The sequence below is a fragment of the Coregonus clupeaformis genome, chromosome 37 (genome assembly GCF_020615455.1).
Source record: "Coregonus clupeaformis isolate EN_2021a chromosome 37, ASM2061545v1, whole genome shotgun sequence".
Lineage (NCBI taxonomy): Eukaryota > Metazoa > Chordata > Actinopteri > Salmoniformes > Salmonidae > Coregonus > Coregonus clupeaformis.
In genome coordinates, this window is record NC_059228.1 from 28402289 (window position 1) to 28422803 (window position 20515).

General features: G+C 45.0%; 1 protein-coding gene across 3 annotated transcripts in view; it reads right to left on the reverse strand.

The window, feature by feature from the left end:
- Positions 1-493: 493 nt before the first annotated feature.
- The window catches only part of LOC121553566 (neurotrypsin-like), a 35963-nt gene continuing 15941 nt past the window's right edge, over positions 494-20515 (reverse strand). Inside the window, exons 3-14 of one of the 3 annotated variants that reach the window (XM_041866757.2) lie at positions 19527-19769; positions 13075-13213; positions 12768-12946; positions 7216-7363; positions 4588-4766; positions 4350-4491; positions 4021-4235; positions 3696-3837; positions 3264-3542; positions 2406-2528; positions 1796-2076; positions 494-1634 (exon numbers count right to left, since the gene is read on the reverse strand). In XM_041866757.2, coding sequence (XP_041722691.1) covers positions 1315-1634; positions 1796-2076; positions 2406-2528; positions 3264-3542; positions 3696-3837; positions 4021-4235; positions 4350-4491; positions 4588-4766; positions 7216-7363; positions 12768-12946; positions 13075-13213; positions 19527-19769 — 2390 coding nt within the window. In that variant the 3' untranslated portion in view covers positions 494-1314. Of the gene's footprint in view, positions 1635-1795; positions 2077-2405; positions 2529-3263; positions 3543-3695; positions 3838-4020; positions 4239-4349; positions 4492-4587; positions 4767-7215; positions 7364-12767; positions 12947-13074; positions 13214-19526; positions 19770-20515 lie in introns of all 3 variants that reach the window. The other 2 variants (XM_041866756.2, XM_041866758.2) reach the window with 2 other exon arrangements.

Genomic DNA, 20515 nt, shown 5'->3' on the forward strand with positions numbered 1-20515 from the left:
TTATTTTGTGTCAAAACACTGTGTGCAAAAACAAATGACAGGTTTATAAAATTATATCACAAAATAACTAGTTGTACTGTTCAGTGATAATCAAAAACATGCAGTCATGTGACTGAAAGCCCCATATAACAAAATAACGTTTGAATGTTCAGTGTAACTTGTAGAATAACATTTTATCACCTGTACAGGGGGTATTAAGGAGTAGTTCAGAGTGGAATGTGACCAGGTGAAACCAGGTAAAACATGGAACAAATGTTACGATAAGCACTGTGTAGGCTTTGTAAGTCTGTAAGATGTGTTAATGTGTGTCAATAAATTATAAGAATGATGAGAAGATTGCATTGAACATTTGGCAATTGCACTGCAACTTGAGACAAAAACACAAAGATATGGTCTAAGGCCTGAATTGAGATGCTGTATGAAAAATGTATTGACAGTGCACACATGCACACACACACACACACTCACACACAATCTCTCTCTCACACACACGCACGCACACACACACACACACACACACACACACACACACACACACGCACGCACGCACACGCACACACACCCACCCCTCTGGCTTCACATAACACTGATAGTAGGGATGCACAAGTGCAGCTTCTAAGAGAAAGTGGTAGACAGATAGATACTGTGGGTAGGCAGGCAAACAGGTGGGACATCATTTAAGCCATTGTGAGCCATGTCATCATTGCAACATGTACAGAGCCTCATAAAGGCCCACTCATGCCTCTCCTATGGTCTAAACCAGCGATCTGTACGCTGACCAATTTGACCAATTGTTTCAATCAAGAGTGGAGCACATTAGTATAGATATAAGTTATGATGCATGAACAACTGGAATGTTCATGAAACCATATTCCTTTAAAAGCCACATGTCTGTATGTACTGTACATATACAATCTTGTACCTTAAAGATACTCCACCTAACGCTCCTGAATAGACTTACTCCCATTGGCACCATTAATTGCCCATTCACAGGTGTTGCAGTGGGATAGTATGGCATGCATTCTAGTACAATGTCATTCACCTATGCAGTCTGGCTTTCTGGTGCATTAAATGCTCTTGTCAAAGTGGTAATTCCACACAATTAAGAATACACAATGCCATTTACAGGCTTCTCCGAGTATAGGGGGAAAAAAAGGGACTTAAAAGCACTCTGCTGGATGTGGGTGAGACCAGGAGCAGATACCAGGGTGTGGTAACCCTCTCTAACCGGTCACTGCTCCTTTAATCCCCCACCCCCCCCTCGACCCCAAAGTCATATGATAACACTGGCTATCCACTGGCATGGTGGCAGCATCAGATCTTCGGAGGGTTGTTGGTGACATGGTCAATCCAGCGCAGGAACCTGCTGACCCGCGTGTACACCCCGGGGAAAGAGGGGTCACCACAGCCATGACCCCAGGAGATGACGCCCGTCAGCACCCAGCGCCCCCCCTCCCCCTGACATACTAGGGGACCACCACTGTCACCCTGGCAACTGTCCACGCGCCGACGGTCTGACAGGCTGCCCGCACACAGCATGCGGCTGGTGTAGCGCTCTCCATATCGCTTCTTACACTTCGAGGAGGGCAGCAGGGGAACCCAGGCCTGCAGCAGAGTACGGGAGTACTCCGAGTCTGAGAAAGCGAGAGAGAGAATGAGAAAGTGAGGGATGACAGAGAGAAAATATATGGAAATGTTCTGTCATATAAATATTAAGCAAAGAACAGATCAAATGGCTGATTCCAATGTAAACACACAAGGAACTCTCCGTAACAGAGAGGCTCATGGTCAGTACCTGTGATGCCCCACCCTGTGATGACACAGGCGGCCGGCCTCTTGCCCCACTTGTTGCCAGGCGCAGGGAGGCAGGCTGAGTTGGTATGAGGGTTGAAGGCCACACAGTTGCCCTCGGTGCCCTTCAGTCTGAGTAGGGCGATATCATACTCCCAGCCCTGGTTGTGGTACTTCCTGTGGATGACAATGTGCTCCGGGGACAGGCTGCGCTCAAAGTCATCCCTCTCCTCCGTGTGGTAGTCACCCAGTCGCAGCACGTAGTGAGATGGGTCCCTGCCAAACCTAGGAGAGAGGGAGAGAACAGAGCGAGGAAAAAGAGAAGAGGTGAGAGAGGGAATTAAGGTTTGAGGAAGTTGAAGCCAAGCTGAAAAGAAGACTTGATTATCTCCTGCCAAGAAAAACACATTTGAGCTGAAAAGATACAATACAAGTATCACTTATAAGTGACATGACATCAATCTCTTATTAAGAAGATTTGATAAAATTATTGAAATAGTTAAAGTATTTGATCAAATGTACATATAGATCATTACTGTATGCTACACTCTTAATTTTTTATAATGTAGTCACTGCAATTCCATCATTGGGCACTAGATGTCTCTGTGGCCCACCTCTTGAAGCAGTGTGCAGCAGTCAGGACCCAGCAGGAGCTGATGAGCGTGGCTCCACACAGTGGATGGTTCCCTTTGGACCGGGACTTGAGCCACAGAGACACCTGCCAAGGCCAGTCCCCCCTACCACACCAAGGGGAGGAGAGAGAACATTATTAGAAATAGATCATGGTTGATTTGAGGATGTTATGATTTGACTTGTGTATGTGTTTGCATATATCTATGCAGTCATACAGTAATAGAACCTCTCAGAATCTGTTTGTGTGTGTGTGTGTGTGTGTGTGTGTGTATATATATGTGTGTGCGTGCGTGTGTAAATACAGTGTCAGTGGTGTAAAGTACTTAAGTAAAAACACTTTAAAGTACTACCTAAGTAGGTTTTTTGGGTATCTGTTCGTTACTTTACTATTTATATTTTTTACTACTTTTACTTCAATACATTAATAAAGAAAATAATGTAGTTTTTACTCCATACATTTTCCCTGACACCCAAAAGTACTCGTTACATTTTGAATGCTTAGCAGGATAGGAACATGGTCCAATTCATGCACTTATCAAGAGAACATCCCTGATCATCCCTACTGTCTCTGTGTGGCCCTGGCTAAAAACATGAAAATGGGGCAGTCTGGTTTGGTTAATATAAGGAATTTGAAATGATTTATACTTTTACTTTTGATACTTAAGTATATTTTAGCAATTACATTTACTTTTGATACTTAAGTAAATTTAAAACCAAATACGTTTTTTACTTTAACTCAAGTAGTATTTTACTGGGTGACTTTCACTTTTACTTGAGTTATTAAGGTTTCTTCACTTTTACTCAAGTATGACCATTGGGTACTTATTCCACCAGTGTACCTGATTGACTTGTCCCCACCAATAATCCTCCTCCTGCGTCGTTGTGTGTTTGGCCTCATGCCACAGGTCAGCGTTATTATGGCGCCGTCCCCCACCGGCTCAGGGACGTAGTCACAGATCACCCCTGCGTCCTCACTGTGCCGGCAGTCATGGGCGTCTTCTCCCTCAGCCGGACACTCCCCCAGGGACGCCTCAGCCCCTGTGCACCTAACATTGTCCAGGTGGATGAGGCCCTGTCCCTCTCCAAAATAGGCCATGGAGCGAGCCTTGGACACCCCACTGAAGAAGAGACACAGGGAATGTGAATCTGAATATGGGAAACCACAGGGTTCTAACCAGTAACCACATACTTGGCTGTGAGATATGAAGTATACCGCAAATGAGGGAAAGGATATATGATACAGTGACAAACATGAGAGAATCCATATTTACACAAATCCCAGCTGCCTGCAGACCACTGCAGCGTTGATGTCATTCCAGCCATCATCACACACGGTCCCCCATTGGCCATTCAGAAACACCTCCACACGTCCCTCCTTCCGGCTCTCTCCAGCAACCAGTCGCACCAGAGGGCCTGGGGCCAGAACAGAGAACCATCAATAAACCACAATATATTACCATAATAACAATATTGAATTTGACTTTGTTTGCCATATTCACCAGATAAGATAGACATCTACCCGAGATATGTAGATAGCAATTCTGATTTGAGGTCTTATGAGGTCTCAGTGGGTACAGTGAGTACAGTGAGGCCTACCTGTGATGCGTGGCAGCCCTGGCACCTCATTGGTCTCTCCCCCCCTCTCACAGCGTACCCCTATGTCCTCGCTGTGGGAGCAGTCGTGGCGTCCCCACTCGGCGTGCCTGCAGGCCAGCAGGGTGCCCTCTGAGCCCTTACACTGCACCTCATCCAGCAGGATTAGCCCTGTGCCCTCCCCGTACAGCCCGTCTGACGCTACCTCTGCACGCCCTCTGCTGGACCAAACACGCCCTTACTGCAGTATCACTACAATATTACTACAGTTAAACCTAATTCACTTTACCAGTACATTGTATTTGTACATATAAGGACTCCTGTAGACCCACCTGAAGCCCAGCTGTCTACAGACCACCTGTGCGTGGTGCTCAGTCCAGTTGTCGTCACACACCGTACCCCAGTCCCCAGAGTGGTACACCTCCAGACGACCTTCCCAGGGACTGTCAGACCCCACCAGCCGCACTACACCATCTGCAACACGGTGTGTGTATGAGACAGCGTGTATGTGTTTTGCATACAAATATGTGTATATTCACAAAGCGTTCCTGCCCTGTCTTGACTCCTGACCTGTATATGGGTTACAGGACACGCCAGCATCCTCCATGTGGTCACAGTTGTGTTGTTGCCAGTTGTTGTGGGGACACTCCTCCAGGGAAAGCTCATTTCCTGTACACTGCACCCTGTCCAGGAAGATGGGCCCAGAGCCCTGGCCAAAGTGGGCCCACGTCCACGCTTTCGGTACCCCCCTGAGTTGACACACACACAGGCATACACAATGACCATATACGGAGAACATGTCAACAATGTATGTCAACCATTCAAGGGTCATCCTGAAGTACACATATAAAATGCATTCCCACCAAGTAAACAGGCCTTACACATACTGTACAGAGCACACACACATGCACTTACACAGCAGAGAAACACATGTACACGACACAAAAACTTTACTCCCTAGTTTGAACACTCACACACACCAAATATAGTTATGGAGAGATATATGATTCATGATCTGAAATGAGTCCTGGGACCGATCCACTTTCTTTGTTTATCCACTCATTGTACTGGTTCTTTGTTTATCCACTCATTGTACTGTAAGACAATCATTTGTGTGTGTGTGTGTGTGTGTGTGTGTGTGTGTGTGTGTGTGTGTGTGTGTGTGTGTGTGCGTGTGTATACATTTGTGTCTGAGCAGAGAGAATTCCCCAGCCTTGCCTTGCAGGCCCTTATTCGTCAGAAGCTAGGTGACCTGATAAGAGTGGCGATGACGTCTGAATAATCTGGATCAGCTGGCTCCTCTCCTCCAGCAGAGCAACAACCCAGAACACTGTAGGCCATTAAAAATGCATGCCTTCCGTTCATCTATATTGATATAGTTCACTCAGTGGGAATGTACAGTGAGGGAAAAAAGTATTTGATCCCATGCTGATTTTGTACGTTTGCCCACTGACAAAGAAATTATCAGTCTATAATTGTAATGGTAGGTTTATTTGAACAGTGAGAGACAGAATAACAACAATAAAATCCAGAAAAACGCATGTCAAAAATGTTATAAATTGATTTGCATTTTAATGAGGGAAATAAGTATTTCACCCCCTCTCAATCAGAAAGATTTCTGGCTCCCAGGTGTCTTTTATACAGGTAACGAGCTGAGATTAGGAGCATACTCTTAAAGGGAGTGCTCCTAATCTCAGCTTGTTACCTGTATAAAAGACACCTGTCCACAGAAGCAATCAATCAATCAGATTCCAAACTCTCCACCATGGCCAAGACCAAAGAGCTCTCCAAGGATGTCAGGGACAAGATTGTAGACCTACACAAGGCTGGAATGGGCTACAAGACCATCGCCAAGCAGCTTGGTGAGAAGGTGACAACAGTTGGTGCGATTATTCGCAAATGGAAGAAACACAAAATAACTGTCAATCTCCCTCGGCCTGGGGCTCCATGCAAGATCTCACCTCGTGGAGTTGCAATGATCATGAGAACGGTGAGGAATCAGCCCAGAACTACATGGGAGGATCTTGTCAATGATCTCAAGGCAGCTGGGACCATAGTCACCAAGAAAACAATTGGTAACACACTACGCCGTGAAGGACTGAAATCCTGCAGCGCCCGCAAGGTCCCCCTGCTCAAGAAAGCACATATACAGGCCCGTCTGAAGTTTGCCAATGAACATCTGAATGATTCAGAGGAGAACTGGGTGAAAGTGTTGTGGTCAGATGAGACCAAAATCGAGCCCAAGAACACCATCCCCACCTTCAAACATGGAGGTGGAAACATTATGCTTTGGGGGTGTTTTTCTGCTAAGGGGACAGGACAACTTCACCGCATCAAAGGGACGATGGACGGGGCCATGTACCCTCAAATCTTGGGTGAGAACCTCCTTCCCTCAGCCAGGGCATTGAAAATGGGTCATGGATGGGTATTCCAGCATGACAATGACCCAAAACACACAGCCAAGGCAACAAAGGAGAGGCTCAACAAGAAGCACATTAAGGTCCTGGAGTGGCCTAGCCAGTCTCCAGACCTTAATCCCATATAAAATATGTGGAGGGAGCTGAAGGTTCGAGTCCCAAACGTCAGCCTCGAAACCTTAATGACTTGGAGAAGATCTGCAAAGAGGAGTGGGACAAAATCCCTCCTGAGATGTGTGCAAACCTGGTGGCCAACTACAGGAAACGTCTGACCTCTGTGATTGCCAACAAGGGTTTTGCCAACAAGTACTAAGTCATGTTTTGCAGAGGGGTCAAATACTTATTTCCCTCATTAAAATGTAAATCAATTTATAACATTTTTGACATGCGTTTTTCTGGATTTTGTTGTTGTTATTCTGTCTCTCACTGTTCAAATAAACCTACCATTAAAATTATAGACTGATCATTTCTTTGTCAGTGGGCAAACGTACAGAATCAGCAGGGGATCAAATACTTTTTTCCCTCACTGTAGCAGTGTAAATAAGGCTATCCTAGCAGGAGTGCATCCAGCTTTGTGGAGAGCAGAGAGCTTTGGTTGGTGGGAAACTTCAAGCCTGGGAACCATTGCTGTTTGCTACCACTGATAGGGTTTCACCTCTAGTTTTTACCTACATATGTCCTAGATGACATTTAGTGGAGGGAATCACATTCATAACCCATATGCTGCATGTCAAGCACCATCCTCCAAGCAACTAGCCATCGGAACCCCAGTGCTGCTCACCCAAGGCCCAACTGCCGACAGACAATCTCAGCATCGATGTCATCCCACTGGTCATCACAGATGGTGCCCCACCTCCCATCATGGTACACCTCCACACGACCTTCAAAGTCCTCCAGGCCACCTACCAACCTCAAGGGGGCGCCATTGCCTGAAAAAGACAGCAGAAATCAAATCAAATCCAAGTTTACTGGTTGCGTTACTCGTGTACACAGATTTGCAGGTGTTATAGCAGGTGCAGCGAAATGCTTGGGTTACTAGCTTCAACAGTGCAGTAGAACGTCTTGCAAATACAATACAAATACACAAAGAATCAAAAAATCTAAACAAGAAATCAAGAAATGACAGAATGAGTCCAATTATCAATCCAGAGTAGATATATTAGAGTGAGCATGGGACAGAATCCAGAATATGAATACATGGTGTGTATAGACAATATATAATTTGGAAAGGAAATGGTATGTACAGTAGTAGGTATATTAGGATGAGCTATGTCAAGAATACAGTATCTACATGCACAGTTAGTAGACAACAGTATATAAACAGAATATGAGGTGACCAGCGTTCAATTACTCTATATACATGGTGAAGGTGCAGGGCAGTGTACCGGGCAGGTAACTGGCTATTGTTGGCTTTTCATCAGTCTGATGGCCTGGAGATAGAAACTGTTTTTCAGTCTTTCGGTCCCGGCTTTGATGCACCTGTACTGCCTCTGTCTGCTAGATGGTAGCAGAGTGAACAGACTGTGACTCAGATGGCTGAGGTCCTTGATGATGATCTTCTTGGCCTTCCTTTGACACCGAGTGCTGTAAATATCCTGGAGGGCAGGCAGTGTGCCCCAGGTGATGCGTTGGTGCATCTGTAGAAGTTTGTGAGGGTCTTAGGGGCCATACCGAATTCCTGTAGCTGCCTGAGGATGTAGAGGAGCTGTTTTGCCTTCTTCACCACATTTACATCACATTCAGTCATCTAACAGACTCCCATCCAGAGCCACCCACAGAAGCAACCAGGGTCAACGCCCTGCCCAAGGGCACGTCGATAGATCTCCCACAAGGTCAAAACAGGGACCCGAACCAGCGACCTTTCAGCCACCGGCCCCAGTTCCCAACCGCCAGGCCACCAGCCCTCCAAGATCCCCCCCACAGTTCCCCGAGAGCTGCGACCCCTACCCCCAAGCCACCGTCCCACAATGCACCAACAATCAAAAAATTTACAAAAGAGAAAAAAGAGAACAACTAAGGAAAACAACATTGCAAAAACAAGACATCAACGACAACAAAAAATCATAACAACAAGGCCAACTGAATATGTTTGAGTCCATGTATGGCACTATTTACATGTGTGTATGTGTGTGTGTGTGTTCGTGTGTTTGAATGCGAGTGTGTGTATATGCATGTGTACACGCATACCAACACCTGCGTGGCATCATCCTCAGGCAAACAAGCAACTTGAAGCTTTTGACCCTCTCCACTGAGGTCCTGTCGATGTAGATGGGGGGTATTTTCCCTCTTCTGTCTCCTGTAGTCCACGATCAGCTCATTTGTTTGTTTCTTTACATTGAGGGAGAGGTTATTTTCCTGGCACCACTCCGCCAGGGCTCTAACCTCCTCCCTGTAGGCTGTCTCATCGTGGTTGGTAATTAGGCCTACCACTCTCGTGTCGTCAGCAAACGTAATGATTGAGTTGGAGTCGTGCCTAGCCACGCAGTCATGGGTGAACAGGGAGTACAGGAGGGGGCTGTGTTTACGGAGTATGTCCGTAAACACCCCAGCCAGCTGGTCTGCGCATGCACTGAGAACGCGGCTTGATATGCCATCCGGGCCGGCAGCCTTGCGAGGATCAACACGCTTGAAAGTCCTACTCACGTCGACTACAGAGATCAGGAGCTCGCAGTCCTCGTGAGCATCGGGGGCCCATGACGGCGGCTCTGTTTTGTTTTCCTCGAAGCGGGCAAAGAACGTGTTAAGTTTGTCTGGGAGTGAGGTGTCGGTGTCAGTGACATGGCTGGTTTTCTCATTATAATCAGTGATTGGCTGAAGTCCCTGCCATATGCGTCTCGTATCTGAGCCATTGAATTGCGACTCCACTTTGTCGCTGGAATGTATTTTTCCCTCTTTGATTGACTTACAGTGCCTTTAGAAAGTATTCACACCCCTTGACATTTTCCACATTTTGTGGGATTAAAATGGATTTAATTGTCTTTTTTTTTGTCAATGATCTACACAAAATACTCTGTAATATCAAAGTGGAAGAGAAATTCTAACATTTGTAAAACATGTAGGAAAAATAAAACACGAATATATATTGACTACATACTGTAAGTATCCATCCCCCTGACTCAATACATGTTAGAATCACCTTTGGCACCGATTACAGCTGTGTCTTTCTGGGTAAGTCTCTAAGAGCTTTGCACACCTGAATTGTACAATATTTTTACATAAGTATTAAAAAAAGTCTTCAAGCTCTGTCAAGTTAGTTGTTGATCCTTGCTAGACAGCCATTTTCAAGTCTTGCCATAGATTTCCAAGCCAATTTAAGTCAAAACTGTATCTAGGCCACTCAGAAACATTCAATGTCGACTTGGTAAGCAACTCCAGTGTATATTTGGCCTTGTGTTTTAGGTTATTGTCCTGCTGAAAGGTGAATTTGTCTCCCAGTATCTGTTGGAAAGCAAACTGAACCAGGTTTTCCTCTAGGATTCCATTTATCATTGCCGATGACAAGCATACCCATAACAGGCTGCAGCCACCACCATGCTTGAAAATATGGAGTGGTACTCAGTGATGTGTTGAGTTGGATTTGCCCCAAACATAACGCTTTGTATTCAGGACATAAAGTTAATTTATGTACCACATTTTGTACAGTTTTACTTTTAGTGCCTAAATGCAAACAGGATGCATGTTTTGGAATATTATTATTCTGTACAGGCTTCCTTCTTTTCACTCTGTCATTTAGGCTAGTATTGTGGAGTAACTACAATGTTGTTGATCCCATCCTCAGTTTTCTCCTATCACAGCCATTAAACTCTGTAACTGTTTTAAAGTCACCATTGGCCTCATGGTAAAATCCCTGAGCGGTTTCCTTCATCTCCGGCAACTGAGTTAGGAAGGACGCCTGTATCTTTGTAGTGACTGGGTGTATTGATACACCATCCAAAGTGTTATTAATAACTTCACCATGTTCAAAGAGATATCCAATATTTGCTTTTTTTTGTTTTTACCCATCTACCAATAGGTGCCCTTCTTTGCGAGGCATTGGAAAACCTCCCTGGTCTTTGTGGTTGAATCTGTGTTTGAAATTCACTGCTCGACTGAGGGAACTTACAGATAATTGTATGTGTGGGGTACAGAGATGAGGTAGTCATTCAAAAATCATGTTAAACACTATTATTGCACACAGAGTGAGTCCATGCAACTTATTATGTGACTTGTTAAGCACATTTTTACTCCTGAACGTATTTAGGCTTGCCATAACAAAGGGGCTGAATACTTATTGACTCAAGACATTTCAGCTTTTCTTTTTTATTATTTTGTAAACATTTCTAAAAACATATTTCCACTTTGACATGATGGGGTATTGTGTGCAGGCCAGTGACACAAAATCTCAATTTAATCCATTTTAAATTCAGGCTGTAACACAACAAAATGTGGAGAAAGTCTAGGGGTGTGAATACTTTCTGAAGGTACTGTATGGAGGTCATAGCTGGTCTGTTTGTACTCGTCCATGTTCTCAGTCACCTTACCGTAGTTAAATGTGGTGGCTCACGCAGTTACTAGGCAGGACATGTTGGCATCATGTTACAATAGAAACAACTGTTCTTCTCAGTTATCTACTTTTGGATCTCTTGGTCTCTTTGATGAATGCAAATGTAAATATCCTCTTGCCCAGTGCCATGATAAATAAAGCAATCCAAACCACAGGACTGTTGGAGTGCAGTGACCCCTAACCCTAGAGTTTGGTTCAAAGCTCCGGCAAGTCATTAGAAACTACAGCAAGTATAAGTATGTGAGGGATGCAGGGAGGAAAGAGGGGTGGATCAGTTATGCAATCTGAGTATGTGAGCTGCCCTGGCAGAGAAGTTGAGAAGGTGGGGGTTGTTTGGGGTAGGGGGGTGTATGTTAGCCCTGTGGGACCCCTCCCACCTCCCTGGTAGGGCCTCAGGACGCTCAGATAACTTTCTCCTCCTAAAGTTCCAGACTGAATAATTCACTGCACCGCACTAAATACACTGAGTGTACAAAACATTAGGAACACCTGCTCTTTCCATGACCGACTTACCAGGTGAAAGCTAGAATCCCTTATTGATGTCACTTGTTAAATCCACTTCAATCAGTGTAGATGAAGGGGAGGAGACAAGTTAAAGAAGGATTTTCAAGCCTTGAGACAATTGAGACATGGATTATGTATGTGTGCCATTCAAAGGGTGAATGGGCAAGACAAAATATTTAAGTGCCTTTGAACGGGGTATGGTAGTAGGTGCCAGGCGCACTGATTTGTGTCAAGAACTGCAATGCTGCTGGGTTTTTCACACTCAACAGTTTCCTGTGTGTATCAAGAATGGTCCACCACCCAAAGGACATCCAGCATACTTGACACAACTGTGGGAAGCACTGGAGTCAACATGGGCCAGCATCCATGTGGACGCTTTCGACACCTTGTAGAGTCCATGCCCTGACATATTGAGGCTGTTCTGAGGGCAAACATCTATCATTCCAGTGTTAATACGAAATTGTAACTATTTTGCACTATGGCCTATTTATTGCCTTACCTCCATAACTTACTACATTCGCACACACTGTATATATATTTTCTGTTTGTATTTTTGACTTTATGTTTTGTTTACCCCATATGTAACTATGTGTTGTTGTTTTTATCGCACTGCTTTGCTTTATCTTGGCCAGGTCGCAGTTGTAAATGAGAACTTGTTCTCAACTGGCTTACCTGGTTAAATAAAGGTGAAAAAAAAAAAAAAAAAAAAAAAGGGGGTGCAACTCAATATTAGGAAGGTGTTCTTAATGTTTTTACACTCAATGTATATACGCTCTACTCCTCTGGGCACTCCCTTCTATACCCTCATTCTAACACACACACACCACTGTTGTTGTTCCCTCTGCCCCTTTGGGACTCTCTGACACAAGTGCTGTATGAGCCGCGAGAGCGTCCTGGCAGGCTCAGAGAGCTGTAAAAGCTATGTGAATGACGAGGCAGGCCTCTTGGCTGTGCTGCTCAGAAGAGACTGCTCTTCTTCTAGCTTTGCAGTTTGTGTTTTGGAGATGAGTATTGGGCCAGAGAATCTTAGCCATGAATCTCACCCTCTGGCCCACGCAGCTCTGACTGAGGTGGGAGAAGAACACTGGAGCTCTAAGAGAGAGGGAACAGTCTCTCTCTGTCCATGTCTCACTCAACTAAAGGGGAAGTGGCTCTTCGCTGCTTTAGATACCTCTACATGTGTAATATGGCTAGCAGTACCGTATGCACTACATTTATATGTGTAGCACTTGTGAGAAATCTGTGCTGTATACCCAGGGCTGTTTTGAAATCTCCAACACCCTCACCTTCAGGTGCAGCACACACCACCCCTGCTTCGTTGCCATGGTTACAGTCGCTGGTGACAAACTTCCGACTCCTGCAGTCCAGCAGAGAGTTTTCGTTGCCACGGCAGCCAAGGCGTTCATAGTGGAAGAGTCCAGAGCCGGGCCCGAAGTAGGAGTGCTGGAGGGCCGTGCCGATCTCACTGCAGACAGAAAGACAGGATGGACGGAGAGAGAAAGATAGATGGACAATCAGGAGTGGAATGGATGATTTGACATACACACCCACACACACAAGAAGCAGCTATAAAAGTATCTCAGTAGCTCTCACCCCAGTCCAAGCTGTTTGCAGATCACACTGGCATCGTGGTCGGTCCAGTGTGTGTCACATACCGCCCCCCACTGGCCATTGAGGTATACTTCCAGACGCCCGCTCTGAGGGGAGGACCCACCTACCAACCTGGCAGCTCCTGGAGAGGAGGGAGAGAGAAGAGAGGGCATTAAGGTATGGTACAGCACCAGAGATTGTGAAATCATTTGAAATGACAGGTGGAACATCTCTCTCTCACACCCATCAGAAACAGACAGACAGACAGAGTGCTCCCTCGTAAATCATAAATCCAACAGGTGTGATTATCTCAGGATAATTGCATAGATTATCGTTGGTTTGTGGGTCTTACAACACTTACATATTTCAACCTGACAGGCACGCATCAGAAAAACACACATGGGCACGCATGCATTCACGCACATACACGCTAACTGTTAAAGGTTAACCGTTTGAAAGAGAAAGCTTGGGAGAGCTAGACAGAGACAGACAGATAATGACAGTAAACACAGATGTAGTTAAACAGATTTCAACACGGGGGTATTGCCTCTGGCACTACATACAAGCAAGGATCTGACAGCCCAGTACAAAGAGAGATGGTTGTCTAAAAAAACAGGCAGGGTTACCCTCCCAGAAGGGGGCGGGAGTCACAGAGAGAAAAATATCAGCTAACTGATGGATAGGTGGAAAACACAGTGGGAGGAGCTTACTGACAGACAGGAAGACAGACAGGATATATTGGCAAGAAACAGACATAGACAGGCACATAGGTTGCCTAGACAGATAGAAACATACACTACCAGTCAAAAGTTTGGACACACCTACTCATTTAAGGGTTTTTCTTTATTTTTACTATTTTTTACAAAATAGAATAATAGTGAAGACATCAAAACTATGAAATAACACATATGGAATCATGTAGTAACCAAAAAAGTGTTAAACAAATCAAAATATATTTTATATTTGAGATTCTTCAAATAGCCACCCTTTGCCTTGATGACAGCTTTGCACACTCTTGGCATTCTCTCAACCAGCTTCATGAGGTAGTCACCTGGAATGCCTTTCAATTAACAGGTGTGCCTTCTTAAAAGTTAATTTGTGGAATTTCATTCCTTCTTAATGCGTTTGAGCCAATCAGATGTGTTGTGACAAGGTAGGAGGGTATACAGAAGATAGCCCTATTTGGTAAAAGACCAAGTCCATATTATGTCAAGAACAGCTCAAATAAGCAAAGAGAAATGACAGTCCATCATTACTTTAAGACATGAAGGTCAGTCAATCTGGACAATTTCAAGAACTTTGACAGTTTCTTCAAGTGCAGTCACAGAAACCATGAAGCACTATGATGAAACTGGCTCTCATGAGGACCGCCACAGGAATGGAAGATCCAGAGTTACCTCTGCTGCAGTTCATTAGAGTTACCAGCCTCAGAAATTGCAGCCCAAATAAATGCTTCACAGAGTTCTAGTCACAGACACATCTCAACATCAACTGTTCAGAGGGGACTGTGTGAATCAGGCCTTCATGGTCGAATTGCTGCAAAGAAACCACTACTAAAGGACACTAATAAGAACAAGAGACCTGCTTGGGCCAAGAAACAAGAGCAATGGACATTAGACCGGTGGAAATTTGTCCTTTGGTCTAGAGTCCAAATTGGAGATTTTTGGTTCCAACTGCCGCTTCTTTGTGAGACGCAGAATAGGTGATTCTTCAGATAGCATTGAGGAGTACACCACATCAGTCACTGGCTTCATCAATAAGTGCATCGATGATGTCATCCCCACAGTGACCGTACGTACATACCCCAACCAGAAGCCATGGATTACAGGAAACATCCGCACTGAGCTAAAGGGTAGAGCTGCTGCTTTCAAGGAGCGGGACTCTAACCCGGACGCTTATAAGAAATCCCGCTATGCCCTCCAACGAACCATCAAACAGGCAAAGAGTCAATACAGGACTAAGATTGAATCGTACTACACCGGCTCTGACGCTCGTCGGATGTGGCAGGGCTTGAAAACTATTACAGACTACAAAGGGAAGCACAGCCGCGAGCTGCCCAGTGACACAAGACTTCCAGACGAGCTAAACCACTTCTATGCTCGCTTCGAGGCAAGCAACACTGAAGCATGCATGAGAGCACCAGCTGTTCCGGATGACTATGTGATCACGCTCTCCGTAGCTGATGTGAGTAAGACTTTTAAGCAGGTCAACATTCACAAGGCCGCAGGGCCAGACGGATTACCAGGACGTGTACTCCGAGCATGTGCTGACCAACTGGCAAGTGTCTTCACTGACATTTTCAACATGTCCCTGACTGAGTCTGTAATACCAACATGTTTCAAGCAGACCACCATAGTCCCCGTGCCCAAGAACTCTAAGATAACCTGCCTAAATGACTACCGACCCATAGCACAGACGTCTGTAGCCATGAAGTGGTTTGAAAGGCTGGTCATGGCTCACATCAACACCATTATCCCAGAAACCCTAGACCCACTCCAATTTGCATACCGCCCCAACAGATCCACAGATGATGCAATCTCTATTGCACTCCACATTGCAATGCTATTCATTGACTACAGCTCAGCATTCAACACCATAGTGCCCTCAAAGCTCATCACTAAGCTAAGAATCCTGGGACTAAACACCTCCCTCTGCAACTGGATCCTGGACTTCCTGACGGGCCGCCCCCAGGTGGTAAGGGTAGGTAACAACACATCTGCCCCACTGATCCTCAACACGTGGGCCCCTCAGGGGTGCGTGCTCTGTCCCCTCCTGTACTCCCTGTTCACCCATGACTGCATGGCCAGGCACGACTCCAACACCATCATTAAGTTTGCCGACAACACAACAGTGGTAGGCCTGATCACCGACAACGATGAGACAGCCTATAGGGAGGAGGTCAGAGACCTGGCCGTGTGGTGCCAGGATAACAACCTCTCCCTAAACGTGACCAAGACAAAGGAGATGATTGTGGACTACAGAAAAAAAAAGAGGACTGAGCACACCCCCATTCTCATCGACGGGGCTGTAGTGGAACAGGTTGAGAGCTTCAAGTTCCTTGGTGTCCACATCACCAATGAACTATCATGGTCCAAACACACCAAGACAGTCGTGAAGAGGGCACGACAAAGCCTATTCCCCCTCAGGAGACTGAAAAGATTTGGCATGGGTCCTCAGATCCTCAAAAAATTCTACAGCTGCACCATCGAGAGCATACTGACTGGTTGCATCACCGCCTGGTATGGCAACTGCTTGGCCTCCGACCGCAAGGCACTACAGAGGGTAGTGCGTGACGGCCCAGTACATCACTGGGGCCAAGCTTCCTGCCATCCAGGACCTCTATACCAGGCGGTGTCAGAGGAAGGCCCTCAAAATTGTCAAAGACTCCAGCCATCCTAGTCATAGACTGTTCTCTCTGCTACCGCACGGCAAGCGGTACCGGAGTGCCAAGTCTAGGTCCAAAAGACTTCTCAACAGCTTCTACCCCCAAGCCATAAGACTCCTGAACAGCTAATCATGGCTACCCGGACTATTTGCACTGCCCCCCCCAACCCATCTTTTTACGCTGCTGCTACTCTGTTAATTATTTATGCATAGTCACTTTAACTCTACCCACATGTACATATTACTTCAACTACCTCAACCAGCCGGTGCCCCCGCACATTGACTCTGCACAAGTACCCCTCTGTATATATAGCCTCCCTACTGTTATTTTATTTTACTTCTGCTCTTTTTTTCTCAACACTTTTTTGTTGTTTTATTCTACTTTTTTATTTAAAATAAATGCACTGTTGGTTAAGGGCTGTAAGTAAGCATTTCACTGTAATGTCTGCACCTGTTGTATTCTGCGCATGTGGCCAATAACATTTGATTTGATTTGATTTGATTTGAATGGATGATGTCCGCATGTGTAATTCCCACCATGAAGCATGGGAGAGGAGGTGTGATGGTGTGGGGGTGCTTTCCTGGTGACACTGTCTGATTTATTTAGAATTCAAGGCACACTTAACCAGCTTGTCTACCACAGCATTCTGCAGCGATACGCCATCCCATCTGGTTTGGGCTTAGTGGGACTATCATTTGTTTTTCAATAGGACAATGACCTAACACACCTCCAGGCTGTGTAAGGGCTACAGTGCCTTGCCAAAGTATTCATCCCCCTTGGCGTTTTTCCTATTTTGTTGCATTACAACCTGTAATTTAAATAGATTTTTATTTGGATTTCATGTAATGGACATACACAAAATAGTCCAAATTGGTGAAGTGAAAGGAAAAAAATAACTTGTTTCAAAAAAATTATATTAAATAAATAACGGAAAAGTGGTGCGTGCATATGTATTCACCCCCTTTGCTATGAAGCCCCTAAATAAGATCTGGTGCAATCAATTACCTTCAGAAGTCACATAATTAGTTAAATAAAGTCCACCTGTGTGCAATCTAAGTGTCACATGATCTGTCACATGATCTCAGTATATATACACCTGTTCTGAGAGTCTGCAACATCACTAAGCAAGGGGCACCACCAAGCAAGTGGCACCATGAAGACCAAGGATGTGGTCCTCTGTAGCTCAGCTGGTAGAGCACGGCGCTTGCAACGCCAAGGTAGTGGGTTCGATCCCCGGGACCACCCATACACAAAAATGTATGCACGCATGACTGTAAGTCGCTTTGGATAAAAGCGTCTGCTAAATGGCATATTATTATTATTATTATTAAGGAGCTCTCCAAACAGGTCAGGGACAAAGTTGTAGAGAAGTACAGATCAGGGTTGGGTTATAAAAAAATATCAGAAACTTTGAACATCCCACAGAGCACCATTAAATCCATTATTTAAAAAATGGAAAGAATATGGCACCACAACAAACCTGCCAAGAGAGGGCCGCTCACCAAAACTCACGGACCAGGCAAGGAGGGCATTAATCAGAGAGGCAACAAAGAGACCAAAGATAACCCTGAAGGAGCTGCAAAGCTCCACAGCGGAGATTGGAGTATTTGTCCATAGGGCCACTTTAAGCCGTGCACTCCACAGAGCTGGGCTTTACGGAAGAGTGGCCAGAAAAAAGCCATTGCTTAAAGAAAAAAATAAGCAAACACGTTTGGTGTTCACCAAAAGGCATGTGGGAGACTCCCCAAACATATGGAAGAAGGTACTCTGGTCAGATGAGACTAAAATGTTGCTTTTTGGCCATCAAAGAAAACGCTATGTCTGGCGCAAACCCAACACCTCTCATCACCCCGAGAACACCATCCCCCCCACAGTGAAGAATGGTGGTGGCAGCATCATGCTGTGGGATGTTTTTCATCGGCAGGGACTGGGAAACTGGTCAGAATTGAAGGAATGATGGATGGCGGTAAATACAGGGAAATTCTTGAGGGAAACCTGTTTAAGTCTTCCAGAGATTTGAGACTGGGACGGAGGTTCACCTTCCAGCAGGACAATGACCCTAAGCACTGCTAAAGCAACACTTGAGTGATTTAATGGGAAACATTTAAATGTCTTGGAATGGCCTAGTCAAAGCCCAGACCTCAATCCAATTGAGAATCTGTGGTATGACTTAAAGACTGCTGTACACCAGCGGAACCCATCCAACTTGATGGAGCCGGAGCAGTTTTGCCTTGAAAAATGGGATAAAATCCCAGTGGCTAGATATGCCAAGCTTATAGAAACATACCCCAAGAGACTTGCAGCTGTAATTGCTGCAAAAGGTGGCTCTACAAAGTATTGACTTATTTCTTGTTTTTTTTCACAATAACAAATATTTTGCATCTTCAAAGTGGTAGGCATGTTGTATAAATCAAATGATACAAACCCCTCAAAAATCCATTTTAATTCCAGGTTGTAAGGCAACAAAATAGGAAAAATGCCAAGCCACTGTATTTTACCAAGAAGGAGAGTGATGGAGTGCTACATCAGATGACCTGGCCTCCACAATCCCCCGACATCAACCCAATTGAGAAAAACCCTTGAATGAGTAGGTGTGTCCAAACTTTTGACTGGTACTGTAGAACTCCTGCCAGAGCAATATGATCACCCCAAAAACACTGCAAAAATACAAAGATACCTAGCAATTACTTTTTGGGCACTTTGGAATTCATACACCACTATAACATTTACATTTACATTTTAGTCATTTAGCAGACGCTCTTATCCAGAGCGACTTACAGGAGCAATTAGGGTTAAGTGCCTTGCTCAAGGGCACATTAACGTCATTTAGCAGACGCTCTTAGCCAGAGCGACTCACAAATTGGTGCGTTCACCCTATAGCCAGTGGGATAACCACTTTACAATTTGGGGGGGTTAGAAGGATTACTTTATCCTATCCCAGGTATTCCTTAAAGAGGTGGGGTTTCAAATGTCTCCGGAAGGTGGTGAGTGACTATAAATAATCTGGTTCCAGGTAGTTACCCAGCAGTACTGATTCCCTTCAAGTAAGTATCAGTCGGTAAATCCTCACCCTGGTGGCAGTCACAGTAAGCCCAGCCGATGGCTCCAGAGGTCTGACGGAAGAAGCACCAGGGGTTGGACTCGCGGTCCGGGTTGCGGCAGTAGCTGTGGTTGCCCAGCCCCCGGCCCTGGTACTGCAGGACGTAGTCTGGGAACTCTGTCCACTTTAAGCAGGGCGAGCCAGAGTCAGTCTGAGACACGGAGCCATTGTAGTAACCCAGCTCAGTGAAGCCCTCTGAACAGGACAGAGGAGCTAGGGAGACAGAGTCACATTCAAATACAATACTATGGGTTAATCAATGGATTAGCTTTTTTTTTTTTTTCTTTTTTTTTTTAGGGGGTAGATCAGCTTTAATCTTGCAGATAGATTGTAACTTCCATCAATGTAATTGTCTGCATCACTTCCAATCCCCCATATGTTTTCTTTTCTCGCAAATATATATATACACAGTGGTGTGAAAAAGTGTTTGCCCCCTTCCTGATTTGTTATTTGTTTGCATGTTTGTCACACTTAAATGTTTCAGATCATCAAACACATTTAAATATTAGTCAAAGATAACACAAGTAAACCCAAAATGCAGTTTTGAAATGAAGGTTCTTATTATTAAGGGAAAACAAAATCCAAACCTACATTGCCCTGTGTGAAAGTGTTTGCCCCCCCTGTTATAACACAACTCAACTGTGGTTTATCACATCTGAGTTCAATTCCTCTAGCCACACCCAGGCCTGATTACTGCCACACCTGTTCTCAATCAAGGAATCACTTAAACATGACCTGCCTGACAAAGTGAAGTAGACCAAAAGATCCTCAAAAGCTAGACATCATGCCGAGATCCAAAGAAATTCAGGAACAAATGAGAAAGAAAGTAATTGAGATCCATCAGTCTGGAAAAGGTTATAAAGCCATTTCTAAAGCTTTGGGACTCCAGCGAACCACAGTGAGAGCCATTATCCACAAATGGCAAAAACATGGAACAGTGGTGAACCTTCCCAGGAGTG